Below are 24,000 nucleotides of genomic sequence, written 5' to 3'. Positions count from 1 at the left end.
AATCTCTGCTCGGTGACTTCTGTTAGTTCGTTGTTGACGTTACGGGCTTTCCACAGGTCTAGCAAAATTTTCTGTACCCTCGCCTCTCTGGTTTACTCCTGATGTAACTTCAAACAACCGTTCTTTATCCTCCTTTGACCATCCTTATCTCTTCTGTCGTTGTTCAGCGGTAGCAGGATGACGACCGGGCCTGCGCTGCTGATCCACATGACACCTGCCGGACAAGACACCTTCACTACAAGCTCCAGTCCCGTTGAGGTCGTTAGTGTGAAATTCAATATTTGACATTCTCTCATCAAATGAGGTTGTTGTAACCCTAACACGGGTGGCTTTTGGGTGCCACCCAAGACTCTGGTGGGCGGGAGCGTCCATATTCCCGTGGCAGGCTAAGGCACCAACCTGTTCTACCCCAGTGCCCCCTACCCCAGTGCCCATTTATTATTATTATTATTATTATTATTATTACACACTACCTTGGATCTTGTTTTTTGCTGGCCAAATCCAAAGCGACTTTGTTTTCTCTCTAGTTATTAAAGCCCTTAGGTCGTATGAAATTCATCGGGTACCTCGATCGCGCATTAAATTAAACTTCTTGTCATCTTCGTATTGGCTTATTTTCTTTTTGACTCCGTTTCAAACTCTCCTCTTTCGTTCCTTATAGATTTGCTTGGTATCTCATGATCAGCCACAATTATACTTATTTGGAGACATCGAGCACACCAGTGTGATTTAGAGAACTTTGGGTCTTAAAGGGTTAACAACATTTAGGTTCACTCAAAAACTAGTCTTAAGCAACTCTTTTTGAATTTTAGCTTCATCGTGTGAAGAATATAGCACTCGTTTTCAATACATTTGTATCCACCATGACACGAAACAAGCGTGCTAGAACATGAATATAATAGCCACGTAGCCACGTGGCCACGTTGCCGCGTAGCAATGTAGCCGCGTAGCAACGTAGCCACCTAGCCGCGTAGCCACGTAACTCAGAAGTTACGTCATACACCGGCAACGCAGAGATCATGGGTTCAAATCCCGTTGAAACCACCTGAATTTTTCAGGAGTCAAAAAGGGAAGGTTGCTTAAATTGTCGACCTAAGTCCGAGGATCACTTATCTCATTCATTATTAATAACTTGTAACGACACAGGTAAAGATGAAGCTAGATGAAATCGCGTACAAATCTGAGAAGGAGCGGTGTGTGGGTGGGATGGATGCAGTACGATAAAGATTCTGTGATCTCGAGCTCTGCAAATTGAAAACATGGCAATAAAACGAAGCTTACAATTTAGACCGATTCGCCATAAATCAAAAGAAAATTGATGAAAAATATAAAACCTATACTTACCTCACTTTTCTGTGATGATTCCTGAGCACTTGATGCCTCAGAAAATGTTCCTGAGACGGCTGAGGGGAGCAGTCTTGTCAAGTCTCGTCCGTGCACCGAAAAATCAAAACATTGGACCACGATCCCGCAGGCATGAATTTCTTGAGACCTCGGTTATCTTAAATTGTAACAAAAGTGCGATTTATAAATCGCACTTCACAAAGTGTGATTTATAAATCGCACTTCACTAAGTGTGATTTATAAATCGCACGCGCGATTTATACATCGCAAATGTGCAATTTTCAAATTGCAATTTAGGTGCGATTTATAAATCGCAACATTACGAACTTTGCGATTTATAAAAGTCGTGGGTATCACAAAAATCCCCCAAAAATTTCATTTCGAGAAAACTACTAAAAAAACAACACCATTTGCGTATATCATTTGCGGTTTGCATTTCGGTTTGCATTTCTGTAGGAGGGTACGTTTCTTGTTCTCAAATTTGATGTCTGAGAGTGTAGCCGTAATCAAGCTTTAATACTGGGCATCCTCGTTCAATAAGACTTGCTCTAAAATGCAAGATTTTAGTTTTGAATTTCTTTTCAGAGGACTTTGTTCGGAGAAGTTCAAGTGCTTCGCCTTTGATAAAGCCCTTTTAGATCGCTAATGCGTGTACTGAAATGTTTCAGTAGATTTGAAATGAGTTTCTATATCCAATATAGATTTGTTTGCGAATCGCTCGCCTTTGAAAACGTTTGTGTCAAGGAACGTAATCTTAGTATGTGATACTTCAAATTTGGGGGGGATTTTTGTGATACCCACGACTTTTACCCACACCCACACACACGACCCACGACTTCCACCCAAGACAAAGACAGCGACGCACGCAAACTTGTCTGAGTTGTTGACAATCCAGATAGTGATTCGGAAGTGTTTTATGCAGATCATGTCTCAGAGGTTGACTTCGATGAGTAGTTTTAGAATTGCACAGGAAAGCCACAAAGGACTATGAACTTGATCTCGTGACGCCTTTGAACACTCACCTCACGGCCTACGGGGGCTCTAAGAGCTGACAGTTGTGGGTCAAGTTCGTATCCGCGTGTGGCGTGACGATTTTAAATGTCAACTAGATTGGAAACTTGTTGACAACAACGCCGTCCGACCCCTACTCGGAAGAAAGGCCTGTGTGGGCCTGTGGGTGAAGATAATTAAGCGCATCGACAGTGTCGACAATGATGAGCTAAACAAGCCTCAAACAGGAAATGCTTCAGTGTATGCTGTGGAAAGCACACACGCGAACAAAACGTGTGCGTCCATCACCAAAGAAACATTAATCGAGCAATATGCAGAAGTCTTCAGTGAAGAAGTCGGAAAATTGGCCGGTGAATATCACATTAGAATTGACAGCAGCATAGATCCCGTACAGCATGTCCCTCGTCGTGTACCAGTGGCAGTTAGAACAAAGGTCAAAGAAGCATTGGAAGACCTTGAGAAGCAGGAAATTGTCACAACCCGTGATCTCGCCCACAGCTTGGATAAGCTCCATGGTAACCGTACCCAAGAAAAACGACAAATCACGGTATATGTCTCCACCAAAGAGACTTAATCGCGCCATTCAGCGTGAGCACTATCCACTTCCAACAATTGAAGATATCGCCACACGGTTATATGGAGCCAAAGTCAGTTCACCAAACTGGATGTGCGTGACGGATCTCGGCACGAGGCACCGGACGAGAGCTTGTCTTACTTGACAACCTTCAACACCCCGTTCGAACGTTACCGTTGGCAACGCCTGCCCTTTGGCGTTAGCTCCGCACCTGAGGTGTTCCAGCGTAAAATGCACGAGCTGGTGGAAGGAATGTATGGACTTGAAATAGTGGCGGATGACTTTATCATTGTGGGCTGTGGAACCACGATTGAAGAAGCTACCACTGACCACGATTAAATGCTCGTAAAGTTCCTCGAACGCTGCAAAGAACGAGGTGACAAGCTTAAAGGGACACGGTCACGGTCTGCACATGCTCGTGTAGCTGATCGAAACTTGAAAAAGTCAGCCTGACTTTTTCAAGTTACTAGCAATCACAAATTCAAAATGGCGTCTAGCGGAGGATCCGGACATGGCGGTAAACGCATCAACTCAGGGCGGAAACGAAAGGTCGAAGACAGAAGGAAATTTGCTTTAGATAAAGACAGCATTTGCTTTAGATAAACTTGATTTAATGCAAAATATATGCAGAATTCTTCAACTTACCGATATGTCCATAATGGCGGTCGAGCGTGACAAGTCTCGGAGAGAGTGAATGCTACTGCGCATGTCAGCCCGTGACAGTGTCCCTTTGACACTGACAAGCTAAATCTCCGACAGATGGAAGTCACATTCATCGGACATGTGACCACCGACCAGGGCTTGCGGGTTGACCCAGCCAAAGTACGAGCGATTATTGAAATGCCCGCACCAACAGACAAGGCCGGAGTACAAAGATTGCTGGGACTCGCACAGTACCTCAGCAAATTCCTGCCACGTTTGTCTAATATCACCAAGCCATAAAGAGACCTCACTCAGACCGATGTGCAATGGGTCTGGGAAACAACCCAACAAGATGCATTTGAAGCTTTGAAGAGAGCAGTTGCTGACACACCAGTCTTGCGTCTTACTACAACTTGGAGGACGTGACGCTTCAATGTGATGCCTATCAGTTCTGGTTAGGTGCTGCCTTGTTGTAGAATGGACGTCCCGTAGCCTATGCACCCAGAGCCATGTTTCCGAAGCAGAAACACGTTATGCTCAGATCGAAAAGGAACTGCTCGCGATTGAGTGCACAGCGACCATAAGCCATTGAAGCAATCTTTTCGAGAAGCCACTTATTCAGCGCCCAAACGGCTGCAGCGGATGTTGTTGAGGCTGCAGAAAGACATCCTAAAAGTTGTTTACAAAAAAGGAACACAGATGTTCCTGGCTGATACCTTAAGTACAGATTTTCTGCCTGAGATCAACGCCTGTGACTTCAACAAAGAAGTTGAGGAAGTTGATCATCAAGCCTTCCTACCAGACAGCGCCAGCCGCTGGCAACAGATCAAGCACGCCTCTGCTGATGACCCAGTCCTGCAGCAACTGCGGACAACCATACGCAAAGGATGGCCAGAGAGTCGGTCAGGCATCCCTGAATCGCTTTACCCGTACTTCGATATGAGAAACCTCCTGACGGTCCAGAACGATCTTGTTTTTAAGGGTCAATGTCTTGTGGTACCAGCCAGCCTATGCAAGGATCTTATGGCAGTTAGTGCACAGCTCACACATCGGCATTGAAGGATGCATCCGCAGAGCACGCAACACTCTCTACTGGCCTCGCATGGCAAGAGAGCTTAGGGAGTACATCTCCAAGTGTGGCATATGTTTGTCACAACGCATGGAACAGAGAAAAGAACCCCTCCTACAACATGAAGTGATAGCAAGACCATTGGCAAAAGTTGCTGCCGACCTTTGCGAGCTGAACAACCGCACCTTGCTCGTCATCACCGACTACTACAGCAACTTCATCGAAGTTGCTCGCATAAACTCAGTGACGTCCCGTAGCGTCATCAAAGAAATGAAGTTCTGTATTCGCTAGGTATGGCATCCATGACGTACTCGTAACCGACAACGGCCCTCAATTTGTTGCCGCTGAATTCTTAGTGTTTGCGAAATCCTGGATGTTTCAACACATCACGTCCTCTCCTCACCACCCACAGTCCAATGGAAAAGCCAAGAACGCGGTTAAAACGGTAAAACGCCTCTTCACCGAATGCCTGCTCTCTGCATGGAGTGACCTTTTGCCTCATTCACTCTACTGACTCTGAACATAGTTAATAGATGTAGCTGGTTATGAAACTCGACAAGTTTCTTTGTTTCATGTTTTTGTTCGCTATTTTGGCCTTGACCCTGCACAAAACCCGACAAAAACACACTTTTTTCGGCAGGATAACCAATCAAAAGTTTCGACTAATTTATTCGAAATTAACTTGCGAACTAAAAACAAAAGATTGTGCAGGGTCACGGTCGGTTCAACATCTAATTGCAACTACATTGTTCCTGCTTTTGAAATTCCAAGGGTTTCCTAACCAGTCCCTCGATTAACTATGCTCTGAACGCTATGTAAATCGAAACAAACTCTTTGATTTTTTTCTGTCTTCTTTGTAGCACCACAAATTTTCTTTTGTTTATAATTATAAATATTGTACCCATGTATTGTTTTGCTCTTTTTCTTTATGAGAGGAAGGATGTGACGAAATGTGGTTATCTGTTAACTGCACAGTAACATGATAAGATTTTGTTAATTGAGACAATCGTCTACCGACCATTTGGTATGGCCTGTGCTAAAACACAGACGATAGACGATGGACGATAGACGATAGACGATAGGTCAAATTTTTCAAAAGCGGAAAAGATTTGTGTTACAAATTTTTCACGGAAACGATTTTCATATGTCACTGGAAATTTAGGGCTGGAAATTTAGTGAATTTGTGTTGACTTGCGGAAACCTTTGCCAATAAAGGTTTAAACCAGGCTCTAAACTAAGGTGTGATTGCTTAACTGTAGCTCCAGAAGTCAACACAAATTCACCAATTTTCAAGCCGTAAAATTGGAGAACACGAAATCGCGTGCATGCTTGTCCAACCACATTTAGACACCGTCATGACACGACGCAGGCAACGCAAAATAAAGAGTGTATCGATAAAAGGAGTGTATCAGAGTGAAACACCGTGTGGATCCTGGAAAATAGTCGTAAGTGAGAAGCAAAGGACTTTTGGCAATCTTGTTTGAGAATTGCGTGCGTTCAATAAAATAGCCTGATTAATAGCCCTTTGTTTTACATCAGTTGAAAATAATGGGAGATTGACACATTCAGGAGACTCGCATGAAGTTACAACAGCTTCATTTTACCTCTTGGTTGGACAGGCATGCACGCGATTTCGTGTTCTCCAATTTTACGGCTTGAAAATTGGTGAATTTGTGTTGACTTGTGGAGCTACAGTTAAGCAATCACACCTTAGTTTAGAGTCTTGTTTAAACCTTTATTGGCAAAGGTTTCCGCAAGTCACGTGTCACGTGACATTGCGTGACATATGAAAATCGTTTCCGTGAAAAATTTGTCACATAAATCTTTTTCGCTTTTGATAAATTTGACCTATTGTCTATCGTCTGTCGTCTATCGTCCATCGTCTACCGTCTACCGTCTATCGTCTATCGTCTATCGTCTGTGTTTTAGTATACGCTTACATTAGCGGAAATAGTTTTAATTAGTCCTTTTAATCTCTATAGAACTTTGGACTTTCACACCCTTTTTTAAGCTAAGAACAACAGTGGTGTCAGTTCAGGTCAGGGTTAGTCTTTTCCAAGCAACGTACTGCGGCTTATGGTCAAAAGGTGAGCAAATGTTAAGTAAAACGTCAGAATCAGACCTAATAACAAGACTCGACCGACATGTTTATCGTGGTAGAAGCGAGTGATCTCCTGCTTTTAAAGATCTTTAAAAATTTGACCCGGGACCGGGATCATTTTGTCTTTGAACGCCTGTAATTAACGCTGTGCAGTGCATCAGTGAGATAGCTGGTTTTGTAAAGGCTTTGTTTGCTTGTTTCTGCGATTCTTAGCAGATCGTTATGCTCTTTGGAAGGGTTATTTTTTTGCCGTAAATTGCTTCACTCGTTCTTCTGACTTGGTTTGTGGCCGTGGTCAGTTCCTATCTTCCTTGAATTTCTAATTTTTAAAATTTTTAATTTTTTTATTTTATTTTGAAGATTGAACTAGTGAGCAGCACGTCTGCGAACTCAAAGAGTAGTAAAACGATTTATTTTATCCTACGTGTTTCGTGTGATTAACGCACACTTCTTCAGGGAGTTCTCGTCGATGCTCTTTTGATATTTGTTGTCGATGGCAGATGAAATCCAGACCAGATGTCATGTCACACGCGAATGTAATCGAATCCACATCTGTCATGTGTTCACATGGCAGGCCATGTGATCACAGGGGGAGATGCTCGCTGTGATTGGTTTAAATGTAATCCGGTAAAATTGATCAAAGTTCAAGGAGAACGGGTATCGCTCTGTACCAGAAGTTTTTTCTCGCGGTTTCGCCTCTCGTGCCGTTGGCCTTTGGCCGCCGAAACGAAGCCTCTGGTACCTAGGGTAGGAGATTTATTCAGTCCCTGTGTTATTTTCCCCCAGGTCAGCACATTGAGACGCTTTCAAACGTTTCAAAAGGATCGTCCCTGTTCTTAGACAGGACGAACGTATAATGAATTGAACGATGTTTTAACGCGGCTATGCCTCTTCGTTGTATTGTAATCTGGTTGACCTAACAGTTTAACCGGGAACGTGAGCCCAGTTTGCAAAAAGATTGCTTGACATAGCTGGCATTTCAGACTGCATACGTTCGTTACTGACGTTATTTTAAAACCGCTACGGGAGGTGTTAGATCGCCCGATAGATCAAGGGGAACGTGGTTTCTTTTCGCCTTTTTCAGATCATATAGGTTTAAAAAAAATTACTGAAGTGCACATTGAAATCCATGAGACAATCTCCGATCCAAGCGAAATCAGAGTCGCACAATAGTATCCTCAAAACACTCTATATACTACGAATTCATATCTACATGGATAACCCTTTTGGTAACTGAGTCAGGAAAGCCCCACGTGTTACTAAAAGTGTTACAATCTGCTTGAAATAACCATGCCCCAATTACAACGACAAGGTTTACTCTCTATTCGCTGATTCAGTGATTAAAGGAAATGAGATTTTCTCCCAAATATATATGCATTTCTTAATGTGATAAACGAACTGAAGAGTTTTTGACAACTGCATGCATAACCACAACGACGAAATTGTTGGGAATTTCGGCAGTTTTCCGAATGCTAGTCAATAGATATTTGTACGCTATGTACCTAAACCGAGAAGACGAAACCCGATGGATCGCAAGCCGGCTAAAACCGTTGATGTGTTCGGTGGCACTCTAAATGCAACCCGTGGGCACCAGTAGAGCATGCACGTGACCTCGTTGATCTTAGTCATGTTTTTGATGATTGAGGAAACTGCTTTTCATTCGGGAAGATTGGACATTTAATTCATTGAAAATCTGTTGGGAAATTATTTTGGTTCATGATACATTAGGCCTCTCTTAAACTATAGAGCACTGACTGTGCCAATGTCAGGACTTCTAACCATTTTCCCAACAAATATACTCACTGATCTAATTTTTATGAAAAATGTGCTTTCGGAAATGAAACCCAATTAAATAGTCGGCAAACCAGAACGCGACGAGGGGCATTGAACGCAAAAGTTGACCAGAAAGCTGTAGATGTTTCTACAATCACAGCATAGTTAATAGATGTAGCTGGTTATGAAACTCGACAAGTTTCTTTGTTTCATGTTTTTGTTCGCTATTTTGGCCTTGACCCTGCACAAAACCCGACAAAAACACACTTTTTTCGGCAGGATAACCAATCAAAAGTTTCGACTAATTTATTCGAAATTAACTTGCGAACTAAAAACAAAAGATTGTGCAGGGTCACGGTCGGTTCAACATCTAATTGCAACTACATTGTTCCTGCTTTTGAAATTCCAAGGGTTTCCTAACCAGTCCCTCGATTAACTATGATCACAGTCACTTAAAAGATTTGCAACCGAAGAAAAATACTAGTCCCTTACGTCTTCACAAGGGATATTGGTGCACTTTTAGGCGCCTTATATTAACCTTCCCAGGGTGTAAGAGGTATCATGTATTTTCTTTAGGTTCGAAGAAACGCCACGAGCCCGGTACTTCGTGTTCACTCAGACCTTGAAAAATCACCTTAATCATCTTCGAGTACACGTAATAGTTAAATTCAATGCAAATTAGATCGAAGTGCTCTTTTTTTTTATTTCAACACTATTGCCGAAGATCCGGTGTTGACGACCACACCTTCAGTGAGAGACACAATAATTGCAGTTTGCATTATTCAGTTCATTTTATCAATTCTAAGTCGAAGTGCTCTTCTTAATTTTTGTCGAAGAAGCTAGGATACAGGACTGCAATATAAAAATATCCGCCATACTCTTTTTTTAGTTTTCATATTACAATTGAAGGAGCATTTTTGACACCTGCATGTACCGTGTGCCATATATCAGGGGTTTGTCTGCCGTCAAAGAAAGACTGCGCCTTACTGGAACCTGTATTTACTGTGCCATTCATCAGATCCTTCCTCTGCCCTCAACAGAGGACATTCCCTCGCTAACATCTGCATATACTTTGCCCTTCATAGTCATTTCATCTGCCGTCGAAGAAAGACTGTGTCTTACTACCATGCACCTACATGTTCTGTACCGTCTATCAGACAATTCCACTGCCGTCAAAGGTAGACTGTGCCTTGCTGACAGCTGGATGTAGCGTTAAGCAGACATTTTATATGCCGTTAATGAAAAACTAGTGTGCCTTGCCATCCCCCTTTAAGATATTAAAACCATTCGCAAGCAGCAAATGTTATTGAAATCGCAAGTGTTAACCCACTGACTCCCGGGGGTTCCCCATTGAGGAGTAAAATCGTCTGGCGTTAGACAGAGTAAAATACTAAATATGGCCGGTTCAGGCCGGCTTAATGGAAGTGAAAGGGATAATTATTAAACAATTATTGGATAAGGTTGAGTAGGATATCGTAAATTATCAAGACCGAAGATTGTCAGTGTTATTCACCAAAGTTTTAGTGTGAGGCAGATAACGCAGACACAGATATCCTGCGAAAACCGAAATCAATGATTATGTATTTAGAGATTTTGAATAAAAAGTAATAAATAGCTTTATATGCGATTACTCAAGATTAACAGCTGGAATAAAGGGAGTCATGGTGCCTTAATACCAAAAGCCCAAATTACACCATCCAGCAACATAATTTTATAAGAGACAACTATTTTATTCCATCCAAACACATACGGTATGTACATACTTTTTCCAGGGTGACTTACGCATGCCCAAGTATATCGATATGTAAAATAAGTTATTTGTTAGCCTGAAGTTATTGAATGAAGTTCACATTTTATGTTTACCTCGATCTGTCATTTTATGGAATGCTTAAAGACGGGCAGTGTTTTATCGCGGTTTAAAACACGAGGCGTAACGCAGCCGTTTGTATTTAGAGCCGATAAGACACATGCTGCGAGTTTTTTTCAACGGGTTTCAAACATTCCACATAAAGCATGTCCCTTTGGATTCAAAGCAATGGTTTAAATTGTGAGAGGAGAATATTGGCCGACCAGAAAAACAAGCTATGCCTTATTAGTATCCTTTATATAAAGAATTCTAACGGGGAGTGTTTTATCAGGATATAAAGCTCATGAATGTATTGGACGTTTTATCTGTATTTCGATAGGCAGTAAGGCTCATGAATTATTTTGAAATTTTCGTTAAATCTCCTGGCTGGAAAAAGCCAGGGGCCAATAAAAATTGCAGGGGAAATCGACATAAAATCTGTTTTCTGGCTGGGAAAACGTTGAGTAACATGAATCCTGGCTGGCATGTTTTAAGGGGTACATTTATAGCTTGCTGGCAATGAAGAACGCATATTTTTTTCCCTCGAAAGTTAAATATTAATCAAAAACGTCTTCCCAGCCACTTAGCAAGTGTTTTGGTTACTAACAATGTATCGTTGGGTAATGTTGGTGAGGTTCTCTTTTGAGGAATGATCTAACAGCATTGTGTTGCTTATATCAAGCCAGTCTTGCTGCTATTCGTTTTACTGTAACACTGTTTCAAAATGGTGGAACCCAAAGTCATTCTTGTTACTGGCGGTTCTGGCCTTGTTGGGCAAGCTTTACAAGAAATTGTAGCCACAGAGGAAAAGAGACCTGACGAAACCTGGATATTTATATCTTCTAAAGATGGAGACCTGTGGTGAGTTCTTTTAAGGGGATATGTCCGGACCATCTTAAAAGGAAAGGGTAATATTTTGGTTAAATGTTGTGGATTTTTCCTTATTGGTAAATTTATTGCTAGAAAAGTTAACAAAAAGATGATTTTAACTCATTTTTTCCTGCAACGACTGCAATGTTGACCAATATTTTCGGGCACACATCCTGTGTGAGTTGCTCAGTGTTGAATAGTAAAGGAATTCAGAGTTTGAGTAGCCAATCAGAGTTCGCCTTAAATGCTATCGACTGTTTCGGTATATACTAATAAATATTATTATACATTGGTGTCACCAGCTCGATTTTGATTGGCTATAAGCACGCTGCTAATTCTTGCTTGCTCTGTTTCTCTTACGTCATACCTACAAACAATAGATTTTATATATGTAGAATTGACGTCATACCTACAGACAATAGTTTTATGCATGCAGAAGTGACGTCACCTAACACACTAACCAGCAGTTTGATCAGTTTTGTCATGGCGGAGCTCAACTCAGGAATATGCATAATAAAACAATTATTGAATTCGCTTTTTCGCATGTTAGCGATAATTATCAAAGCCTCAGTTTGTGTTATCCGCCTCAGCCTTCGGCTTCAGCAGATAACACAAACTTTGGCCTTGATAATTATCGCTAACATGCTCAACCTCATCCAATAATTGTTAATTATTGTGTGAAATGGCATGATGTAGAGAGAGATGACCCAGCAGCTGCAACTTCAGCAGAGTATTTAGTTGCAATAAAATTCTTTAAGTTTTAAGTTGAGAAATTCGTGATAGCTGACTAATGACGACAAAAATGTAATCATGTATACAGGCTTCTTGAAGAGAACCATAGTTCAAGGAAAAGATTAGTAATCATGATAGTGCCTTTCATTAATGCCAGAGAATCGTTTTTGAGCTCGCTTTGTCTAAGCCATTTTTAACAACAAGTGAATTCATCAATATAAATGCTTTTTGAAAATTATTTGTTTGTTTTCGATTTCAGTGATGTTTGTTTTTGACTTGCATTTTAGCGATATTTACATTATTTTGTATTTCAAGAATTGTATGTTGACTTCATTTTCAACACAGTGATTCTGCAGCAACAAAAGTCATATTTGACAGGCACAAGCCAACACACGTCATTCATTTGGCTGCTTTGGTTGGTGGACTCTTCAAGAACCTCAAATGCAATCTAGATTTCTGGGTAAGAAAGTTCTTCAGTGGTTTGTTTATGAACTATGACAACGGAGACCCAATACTTTTCCAGACATCTTATCTGACCCTTAAGCCTCAGATTAACAAGTCATTTCAGCATCATGCTGGAGCTTAAGTTAGTTTTTATAATATTATTATACTGTTTTGGGTTGGATGAAGCAAGGAAACATTTTCTGTTTGACGAACTTTTGGACATCGATGCCTTGTTGTACACTTGCACTTCCAAAAAATGTTGGCCACCCTAGATTTGGCAGTACCTTTTGCTTTAAATGAAGTGATGTTCAATGTAGGTGTCTTTACTTGTGTTTTAGATCTGTATCGTTTTCTGTAAAACTATACAGTAACTGAGATTTGTGCAGATCTGCGCTTTTGTAAATAGCAACAAGCTTCGTCAAAAAACAAAATGCTTGTTCGGCAGATTACTCATCGTGCTAATAGATTTTCTCTTCAACAAAAATGGAATGCTTGTTTCTATTTGTTCTTTTAGAGGATGAATACCCAAATTAATGAAAATGTACTACACAGTTGTCACCTCTTTAAGGTGGGTCCTTGACTATACAAATGTGTTGTCTAAAAACAGTGCTTTTTGTTGTACTCACATTGTTTTCTTGTGAATTTGTTAAAGTTTTTGGTGATCTGGAAAATAATGCAAGAAGACCGTAGATATCAACAATATAGGTTCAATTCTTTGTGCAAGAGTTTCATATATAGAGTAGCCACTTCTTTTCTGCAAACATGTTGCTATTAATCCACTTACTCCTGGGAGTTAGACTTAACAGATTTTACTCTGTCTAACGGCAGACAATTTTACTCGTCAACTGGGGCATTGTTAAGGCACCTGAGGAGTGAATGAGTTAAAGAGATATTTGATTTTATGTTGGTGTAGGGAATTCAAGCTGGGATATTAATATACTTGAAATGTTCTTCCATAGTGTTTTTCTAATCATATTGTTATATCAAGAGAAAATGAGGGGATAGAGAGGGAGGCTCAAGGCGTTGGTCGGGATATGTTATGTCCACCAAAGTTATTTTTAGACGAGCGGAAGTCTTTGTTCTAGCGGAAGTCTGTCTTCTGAGACGTCCGCATGCAGTCTTGCCTCGCTCTCAGGTTCTTAGTGAAAAGAGAAAATGATGGCGCACGTGGAAGGCTGATGAATATATATTTTCTTTCAAACATCGGACCGAGGTTGGCCTGCATGCGGACGTCTCGAAAGGCTTCCGCTCGTCTAAAAATAACTTTCGTGGACATGACATATCCCAAGGGCTGGACCGGGAGCCTCCTTCTCTGTCCCCTCATTTTCTCTTGGTTATATCTATTGCACATTAAGGGTGCGTTCGATTGACCGTATTCCGGAATAGGAATACATGGAATAGAAGTTTGAAATCCTTCATTTTTACGGAGATTCACATTAAAAATTGTCAAAAACCTGCTAAAATGCTATTTTAAACATATCCTATTATCCTTGCTGCTTCAAAACGCCAGATACAATTTTTTAAATCATCACTCCACGTATTCTTATTCCGGAATAAGGCCAATCGAACGCACCCTAAAAGGAAGCATTTCTCATTTTCACGTACCTGCAGTGTACATGTATGAGGACATTAAGGGAGGAATGTCTTCCAGTATCAATTTTTCATAAGTGGTGATTGCTTGTCCTTAATTTATTTTGCCTCTTTTACCTATGCTTAACTGAGATTGGTAATCACTGCCGGCAAGCTTAAACAATTTTTTTTATTGTCTCTTTTCATCTGGCTGGAACAGGTGAAGAAGTGTGTTTCATGTCTCTCAACCTGCATTTTGCCTGACAAGACAACTTACCCTATAGATGAAACAATGATTCATAATGGCCCCCCTCATTCGTCCAACTTTGGATTTGCATATGCCAAACGCATGATTGATGTTCAAAACAGGTAAAGTATATGTTGAACGACCAACTGGTTGGCTTAGTATGTTGAGCATCGGACTACTGTACTGTGCGGGTGGTTGCGGGATCAAAACTCCGGCCAGACCAACACTCAAGGTTTTTTAATAACTGAGGAGAAAGTACTGTGTTTGTAATTACAAATTGCAAATGCTTAAACTCTCTAGTATTCTTGGGTAAGGATGAAAAACCATAGGCCCTGTCTCACGGGATCGCCTATTCATCGAGTTACGAGTTGAGTTGAGTTGAGTTTGAGTTAAGTTTGAGTTAATTAAGATTGAGTTACAGTTTTTGCGTTCTTTGCGATTAAAAGTCGTAAATATTCCGTACAAGTCACTACGAAAAACTGTTTTTTCCGTGTTGAAAGATAGATTTGCATAAAATTTTGCAAAATGGCATGGCTTTACAATGATCAAAACAATCTTATTATTATTACACCTTTCACGGCATCATTCTCCACTGATTCTCGTTGCTGCTGTAAGTCTATCCACGTCAAAACGATGTCTTCTTAGAGGGATACACGGGCTTTATTGTCAAGCCAGTTAAAGCCGGCCCGCCAACTAAACGATGAACCGTATTTATCGTCGGGCATCATGGTCGATCATCACAAGAACGTCGTAAACGGAAGAGGAAAACATCTGACGAAGTGAGCCCGGATTACGCTTTTTGCTCATAACCGCTGAAATTCTAAGAGTTTTAAAATGCTTCAACACGATTGTCAAGTTTGTCACCAAATCAATTAGGATTTTGGGTTACTTTCCAAAAGGTAAAATAATGACCTGCAACGAGTAACCCGTCAAAGTGACCAGTGTTTTAGACCCGCCGCCTAGATTGTGTTATGGGAGAGTGTCAGGCGAGTTTACTTTGCGACTAGAAAAATCACGGGTGCGATTCACATCGTTTTTCGGAATTTATATTGGCCCCTTTTTAAAATGTGAAGAGCTCTACAAGTCTCACGCATTTCGATGCAATCTCACGCTCTCACCAGCATTTCTCACGCATTGGCACTTTTCTCGAAGGTAACTCTACCTTTTAAGCTTTTAGAAGTGCTCATGAATTCCGAATTCGCCTTTTCACTGGCACTTAACTTAACTTCGGCCAATGTTCAATGTTCAATCTGTTCGTGTGCGACCAATTTTCTTGTTTCGTCAGGACTTTCACCCGTTAATATATGAATTATAGGCCGATATGTTCGCTCAGGCTAACCATAATAACATGGGCTTTCTTAGCAAGCAACATGATAGAAAAAAAATGACGGACTCGACGGTGCATTTCCAGCTATCTGACAAGTGCAAATTTAAAAAAACTTCCGGCGGAGCATTCCTCCGGACTCCCCTAGAGTTTGGCGCCTCCGGCACAAGAAACACAGGACACATGCGCCTTTGGCGCAATCTGCAGCAAGCATCTCACGCTTTGAAAATGAAATGAATGAAATGAAGTTTGTTTTGCTCACCTTCTGTTTCCCGTTTCTACATGGTAAGCTTGTAAGACTTGGGATCTTTGCGCACTCCGGGTTCTGGTTCTCACGCAATGGAATGTTGATATAATCGTCGGCAAGCGTTCGAAGTGGCGATCTTTAACTGTAATTTAAAATTGTCTGTCTGGATCCCTACTCAACTTGTCTACACTTTTGCCATCCTCAAACTTGCACCGCTTTTAAGTCATGTTGCATAAAGCAGTTTACCGTTATTTCTCATTATTTATTTATTCACTTGTTGATTTAGTTTTTCGTGCACGGTGTCTTTTGTTTTTGCAAGTACATAAATGATAACTGACTTCACTTCATAGGTTAGGGTCAGTAACGGAAAAAAACGCGTTCCAGATTCCAGATTCCGGTTTCGTTATTTAACATAAACGCTCATGCGGCTCACTTGCTCCGATAACGTTTTGTGTGATGGCCGATCATGAAAACAACTCTGCTGGACGACAAACGGTACGTTTCATCGTTTAGCCATCGGGGCTACAAACTGGCTTAACAGTAAATCCCATCAAGCCTTACAAGGAGACATCTTTTCTGCGTCGATAGATTTGATCGCTAGAAGGTACAACCGTGCGCCATTGGCTCAGTTTCTTATGCAGGAGGTCGGCCGGACCCGTAACACTCAGGGTCTTAAAATAACTGAGGAGAAAGTGCTGCCTTTGTAATAACATCCCCAAATGGTTAAACTTTCAAGTCTTCTCAAATAAGGACTATGAACCGCAGGTCCAGTCTCACAACCTTCAATGTTCATAAACTCTGTGGGATGTTAAAGGGGCTAGGTCACGCTATTTTAGGTAATTTTGTTTAATTTTGTTAATTATGAGCTTTAAACGTAAAATTCGCAGAGCAAGAGTCTTTCATTTGCAAAATCACGGCCACATAACAACAGAGAATGATTTTCAAGCTTTGTAAATGACATTTTGATGTAGACTAATATAAATTTGAAAAAAGGTGGGCCGACGTTTTTCAAATTTACCCAAATTTAATCCATTTCAATCCGCTCCAGTTTTGTCCATCCATGTCCCTTCTTGGCTTCCCTGTGCTTTGTTAGAGTTCTTCTATAGTTTTGAACAGTTATTTTGATATTTTAGTTAATTCTATGACCATTCGATCAGTGCCGAAAATGCCTAAAATAGCGTGACCTAGCCCCTTTAAAGATCGCACACACTAGACGAAAAGAGTACGGTGTTGTGGTATGGTCTCTCCTTCAGCGATGTGGTCGGCTTGGAATATCTTTTGAAGGTACTATTGATCGATGAGACCACATAGCAGAACAGACAGTAGTCAAATCGAAGTAGTCCAAGGGCTGATACTGGTAAACTGGTAAACAAGAATACTGCCGTGTATGAAATTTCAAGATTGTTTTGATCAGTTTAAAATCATTTAGCAAATATACATCTGTGCACGTCACGAAAACGGTGTCAGTTCATGGTCTTCCCAATGACTTCTACTTAATATTTATTACTTTTAAGTGCCAAAAATGCCAAAAACCCGTAACTCAATATTAACCCAATTTTAACTCAATCTTAACTCAAAACTAAACTCAACTCGTAACTCGATCAATAGTCTATCTCCTGTCTCACAACCCTTCAATGATCATAACCCGGTGGGACATAGTACCTCCTTCTTCTTTTGAAAATCTACTCTCACACAGTTACATTCTCCGCTGATGAGACAGCAAAAAGAAATTACGCAATTACTGCAATTTTTTTCACACATCTTCCTTCATTTAGCAGGTGTAGCATGTATTTCCTTTGGGTTAGTCATAGTGTTTGGTTTTAGTTTTACACTGTCAGTCCTCAACGGAATACAGCTGTAGTATGGACAGCAATATTATTATTAATATATTATTTTGATGACAGATAAAAGAAAAATTATGAATAAAACGGTTTAATCTGAATGTCCTAAATAAAATAAATAATTAACATAATTATTTCTCAGATAGTGCATGTGCTGTGATTGCCTACTTCAGGAGGCCATGTCAGAACTAAAGTATAGCCTGCTAATTTAAAGTTTTGTTTTCGTTGCTTGATTGAAAAGGCTAGACTGAGATATAATAAATGCAGACAAACGTTGTCTCTTTGGGCGATACTGTAGCTTATGGCTCCTTATCCACTTATTGCATATCGGTGATCAGTCTTGACTTATTCCTTTCCCAAAGCATCAAGTCTTGGGAAGTAACAAAGGGTCCTCTGGGACTCACATTTCAAGCGCTGTTCATGTTATCATTATAGGGCGTATCATCAGCAGTATCCTGATGGATGCTTGTTTACCAGTGTTATGCCCACCAATGTTTATGGAAAGCATGATTACTTTAATTTGGAGGATTCACATGTGCTCCCAGGATTGATTCACAAAGTCTACTTGGCAGAGCGTGAGTTCAAAATACGGATGTGTATATAATGATAATGAAAAAACAATGACCAGGAGCATATTATTATAATTTATTATATAGATACTGATGAAATACCAGGATTTCTCCTTTTACTAAAAAATCATATCTTCACCGCGCGCAGTGAACGTATCATTTTTATCTTTCACATGTGAGGATATAGCTGTCGTCATGGTAATGAATACGATTAGCCAACAAAACGCGAGCTTCCTCTTCATTGTACGATACTTTTGTGCTTTAATATAATTCTCCTCTACTACATTATTATTTTTATTGCAAATTTTACATTATCATGATTTGTTTTTCATAACTTTCATATCTTGTTTCATGTTACACAACATGCGTGTTTTAGTGGTTGGTGAACACTTTTTCATCATTTCGAAAATGAATAAAACAAGTTGTTTTAAGTCTAGACATTTCATCAATATCTATATAATAAACAGAACATTACATGGCCGCTTGGGGATACGAATTTTATCTTCTCGTGCTGCACTCGAAGATAAAATTCGTATCCCCGCGCGGCCATATAATATCCTCTATCTCAAGTCTCACGCATTATGGATGAGTCTGATGCCTGTGTTGGTCCACAAGAGATCAATCTCGCATATCAAGATCAAGATCAATTTCTCATGACTCACAAATCCAGAACACTTGCTCTTTAAACAAATTAAAATTCAGTTCAATTTCCCCGAAAACGGCACTAACTGTAATGTCAAGCTTGAATCGTGTACTGTATCAGAAAGTGCTAAAATGTCGCGTTTGAGCACAGGTGGCCCAAACTCTATGTTGTGTTTTGAATTTAGAGAGTTTGTATGGCGAGGTTTAGTCGATACAAATCAGAAGGCTTATGAAAAGAAATAAGCATTAATGTCGCACTCACTTGTCTGTTGCCTCTTTGTGATCGTTCTTTGGTAATTTGATGCCATTCTGTCCTCTATTTCTCGACTTCATCAAAAACATAAAACAAACAGCGGTTACAAACGTAATGATAAACGCATTTTACTTTTGACTTGACGTTTCGTATGCTATGACATACAGCTTCAAAGTGAAAGCACTCCATGGGATCAGTCAAACTTCCACTATAGGTCACAACTTAAAATGGGACCATTTTCAGGTTTTGGCAAATGGTAGCTCTGATTTGCATTGCAAAGTAAAGGAAACCTTATTAATACGCGACCTTAAACCAACGTTAAACGAAAACGTTGGCAGCGAAAAACTCTGGCTTTATTAAACGGTCAGTTTCCACTGCTATCTATGGAAGGAGGAGCTATATAAATTATTCAAACATGCAACTTCTGCATGTGAAGACATTCTCGTGCTTGGCGACCTAAACTGTGACATCCTTCATCCTTTTGACTATTAGGGAGTTTAAAAAAAAAAGACGGCTACGGCGACGAAAACGTCACTTCAAAATATAAGTTTGAGCTATTCTAAGTACTTCATGATTATTCTATCTTGTTTATATTATTCAATATGAGCGAAGTGTCCCATAACTGGATTGGCACTGACGGATTTGAAATAAAGAGTGAGACTGAAAGATTCACTGTAGTTTGTCCACGTTGTCGTCAAAACCTTAAAATTGGTCATTTCACGCAGTAGTTTTGACGAGTGCGGGAGAGAATTGTTAAAAAATGCGTGCCGCACGTGCAGCACGATCATTTTGGTTCTTTTAACCAATAATATTACTGCTATTTGGCGTTGTCGTTGCCGTAGCCGTCGTCATTTCTTAAACTCCCTAATGGGGGTGAAGGCCGCCATCTTCTGGGCATGTGCGACATTTTCAGTCTTGTCTGTCTCATTAGCAAACCAACAAGGCTGACTACTTCTCAAACGCTAATTGACGTCCTTTTAACTAACAACAAGCGTAGATTTCTCACATCGGGGACCTTGGAGCCTCACATAAGTGACCATCGTCTTATTTACACAGTGATCTGCTCCAGGATATGATTGTATTTCAATGAATGTTGTTAAAGGGTCCTTTGATTTAATCTGCGCACCGCTGACGTACATTATTAACTTGTCTCTTAATTCTGGAGTTGTACCTCAAGAAATGAAAATTGCGCGAGTTATTCCATTGTTTAAATCTGGTGATAATTCTCTGTTTACTAATTACAGACCCGTATCAGTGTTACCAGTTTTCTCTAAATTCTTGGAAAGAATTGTCTATAATCGCCTTATTAATTTTTTGAATAAATATGATATTCTTTCTCGGAATCAGTATGGAATCAGTATGGATTCAGGATTCCAATTGTATGACAAGATTTCAAGTGCACTTGACGACAAGAACGTAACTTTAAGCCTATTCATTGACCTATCTAAGGCCTTTGATACAGTAAATCATGAAATTTTGCTCGATAAACTAGAACATTATGGAGTACGTGGTATTGCTTTACAGTGGTTTAAAAGTTATCTTTCTGGTCGGAAACAATTTGTACAATATAACAGTTACAACTCTTCTTTATTGCAAATTACCTGCGGAGTCCCTCAAGGATCGATTTTAGGTCCCCTGTTATTCTTAGTGTATATAAATGATCTATGTAGTGTATCATAGGTCTTAGAGATGATATTATTTCCTGATGACACTAATATTTTCTATTCGCACGCTGATGCTTCGTATCTTATGGAAGTTGTAAATTTAGAACTGAAAAAGATAACTTGTTGGTTTTATACAAATAAGCTATCAATCAATGTTAAGAAATCTAATTTTATCATATTCAGACCGAGACAAAACAGGCAAACACTTGATCTAGCTTTTAACATAAGTAATTATTCGATTGATCGGGTTAAGGAAACTACCTTTCTTGGTGTAATTTTGGATGAACATTTAACATGGAAATCACATATACATAATGTTGCACGGAAAGTGTCTAAAGCCGTAGGTATAATTTATAAATCAAGTTTTTGCCTTGATAACTCTTCCTTACAGATACTTTATTTCAGCCTTATCTACCCATACTTATTTTATTGCGTGAGCGTCTGGGCATCAACTTACCCATCAAACCTCAGAAGATTAATCACACTTCAAAAGCGGGTCATAAGAATAATGTCGAGGAGTGCTTTCGATGCTCACACTGACCCTCTATTTAAAAATTTAAAAATTCTAAATCTTGAGAGTATCTACAAATTTCAAGTAGGTAAATTTATGTATCAATACAGATCTGGCTTACTTCGTGATAGCTTCAATAACATGTTCTTGGTGACACACCAGGTGCATTCTTATGGCACTAGAAGTTCAAAGTTTTTTCATTTACCACAGTGCAGAACCAATGTAAGAATGTTCTCAATTAGTTTCCAAGGTCCTAAATTTTTTAATTCTCTGAGTTCTGAAATTCGTAATGCTACAAGTACCGCTTCGTTTTGCCGTAAGCTGAAAGCATTCCTCTTATCTTAAATATTTATTAAAATATATTTATATATATATATCTTTTTTTTTTTTTTTTTTCCTCTCTTTCTCTGTTTTTTAACCTAATTATGATCAATATGACTATCTAAGTTATCATAAGATTTTTACAGTAGCTCTGCCATTTTTCCTCATAAAATTAAAATTCTGTTCTATTTATTTATCTGAGGGAGCCCATTCTCTATAAGCCTGCTGGCTTCTTTTGGGCTTCCTCGCTATGAGATTGTAAACAGTAAGACTTTTTTTTTTTCTTCTCTCTCTTGTACCCCTTATGGCGAATAAATAAATGAATGAATGAATGAGTGATCAGGATCTCACACAGACACTGGAAATCACTGATAGTTATTGCCAGAAGCTACAAATCCTATGACAAAGAGAAATTTTTGTCTGACCTTGCTGCCGTTCCGTTCCACGTACCATTTATTTTTGATGATGTCGATGACCAGGTCTGGGCATTCGAAAAATTATTTAATGAGATCGCAAACGATCATACGCCAATAAAGCGCTTTCGTATTCGTGACTCAAGAATGGAGGCCATTCGGTTAAGGAACAGGTTATGGCAAAAGTACTTGACGCAACGCACAGAGACTTTATGGCTCGATTACAAGAAACAGAGAAATGTCTGCACTTCACTGCGGAGCAAAGCAATTGCTGGTTACTTTCATAACAAAGCTAATGTTTCAGAAGCTAAATCTCAGGAGTCAAGTTTGGTAACTTTTTGCTCCTATCTTCAAATCAAAATGTAGCAGTCATACCAAAGATATTAATACCTTTGTGAGCAACAAATGTGACATTGCCAACATCTTCAATAATTTTTTCGTGAATATTGCCTCTCATCTTCCCGAACCTCGTAAAGAACAATTCTCTAATGATCTCTTTAATCATCGAAGTGTAACTAAGATCGAAAATATCATGCAGAATCACTTCTCCTCTGATCAGTTCGTGTTTCTAAGCCTACAAATTCAACTATGGTCACGGAAATTTTAATTGAGAAACAACGCTGCTCCTTGTGCGATCAATGCTAGTCTCGAAAACTCTCCTCAAACTAGACATTTCATATTAACGCTGTATGTTGATATCTTTATATATTTATTGTTATCATCTTCTCACATGTAATATAATTATAATTATAATTATAATCTATTAATTAATTATCGTATTTGTAGTTTAACCATGTTACTCTGTATACTTGTTTTCTTCGGATATATTGGCAATTTTTTGATTTCTTTAAATTCGAGGCAAAATGAAGTCATTGTATTTTATTGTATTTTTATTTTATTCTCTCTAGTTACCGGTCTTCTTAATTTTTATATCTATCATATTTGAATTTGTTCAACCGTCACTCCTGAAGATGTATGTTGTAGCATACGAAACGGCAAGTCAAAAGTAAAATGCGCTTTATCTTCATGTTTGTAACCACTGTTTGTTTTATGTTTTTGATCAAGCTCTCTAAATTCAACACAACGCAGAGTTTGGGCCACCTGCTTTGAATAATATTGTATGCAACACCTTCGGACATTTTTGAAAGTGTCCCCAAATTATCGGAAGTCGCCACAGCATTTTTGGAAATCCCGGTCTTGAGAAGAAGAGAATCTCACGAATTTGACTCGGAAAAAATGGCAGGTATAATATATAACTGACTAGACGCTCCATGAAACCTACACTGGGTTGGCTGTGGTACGTGTTACACAAAAACAGAAGGCACTGAATTGGGTGGTATTGAACTGCAGCGTTCCAGTTAATTTTTTCAAGTGGGGGGTCATTAAGACCATTTGTGGGTCACCCAAATGTCGTGCCAGCGGTGGCCCTTTGGCTCACACGTTTAATTCTTTTGTAGTGTCCTGTCCCATTTTGAGCTCTTTTGCTCTCTTTCGAAACTACTAACCAAGCCCCTATGTTTCGACCGCGCGCCATTTCAACGGAAGAATATAACAAAACGCGCTCTTGAGTAAAATTCACTTGTTTCTTCTTCAAGTTAAATAGTCTACAAAAAAACTAACTGCAAATTGCTCTTACGTTCGTTTTCCCGCACGTCATACATGTCTTGCAGTTGCACTAAGCAAACGTTTATCCCACACACTAAGGAAGGGCTGAACATATTGTTTCCTCTTCATAATTCCTCTTTTTTTCAGTCTAATCTGATGCCAGGTCAAAAACTTTTTCGGTTTTACGTATGCACCAAAAAGTATCGCAAAAGCCGGGAATTAACAGTAGAAGGCAAGCCAAAAGACAGATGAAGAAAAAAAAAAGCAACAGTAGTTAATGGCAATCGATCGCAAAAACGCTAGAATTTCCGCAGTCTCTGACTTTTATGAATCAAGGGCAAGGTCATGATGTTCTGTCAAAAGGAAGAAATTGAGCACGTGGTAGACA

General features: G+C 39.6%; 1 protein-coding gene across 4 annotated transcripts in view; it reads left to right on the top strand.

Moving 5' to 3' along the window:
- The first annotated feature begins 6,515 nt into the window (after positions 1-6,515).
- Positions 6,516-24,000, top strand: part of LOC138006100 (GDP-L-fucose synthase-like) — a 24,957-nt gene continuing 7,472 nt past the window's right edge. The window contains exons 1-6 of one of the 4 annotated variants that reach the window (XM_068852269.1): positions 6,516-6,727; positions 11,047-11,221; positions 12,308-12,422; positions 12,921-12,974; positions 14,196-14,344; positions 18,070-18,209. In XM_068852269.1, the coding sequence (XP_068708370.1) occupies positions 11,085-11,221; positions 12,308-12,422; positions 12,921-12,974; positions 14,196-14,344; positions 18,070-18,209 (595 nt within the window). In that variant the 5' untranslated portion in view covers positions 6,516-6,727; positions 11,047-11,084. Of the gene's footprint in view, positions 6,728-7,391; positions 7,489-11,042; positions 11,222-12,307; positions 12,423-12,920; positions 12,975-14,195; positions 14,345-18,069; positions 18,210-24,000 lie in introns of those variants that run through there. The other 3 variants (XM_068852267.1, XM_068852268.1, XM_068852266.1) reach the window with 3 other exon arrangements.

Source organism: Montipora foliosa, chromosome 6, assembly GCF_036669935.1.
Source record: "Montipora foliosa isolate CH-2021 chromosome 6, ASM3666993v2, whole genome shotgun sequence".
In the NCBI taxonomy this organism is placed as follows: Eukaryota; Metazoa; Cnidaria; class Anthozoa; order Scleractinia; family Acroporidae; genus Montipora; species Montipora foliosa.
This window is presented reverse-complemented; position numbering and strand designations above follow the sequence as displayed.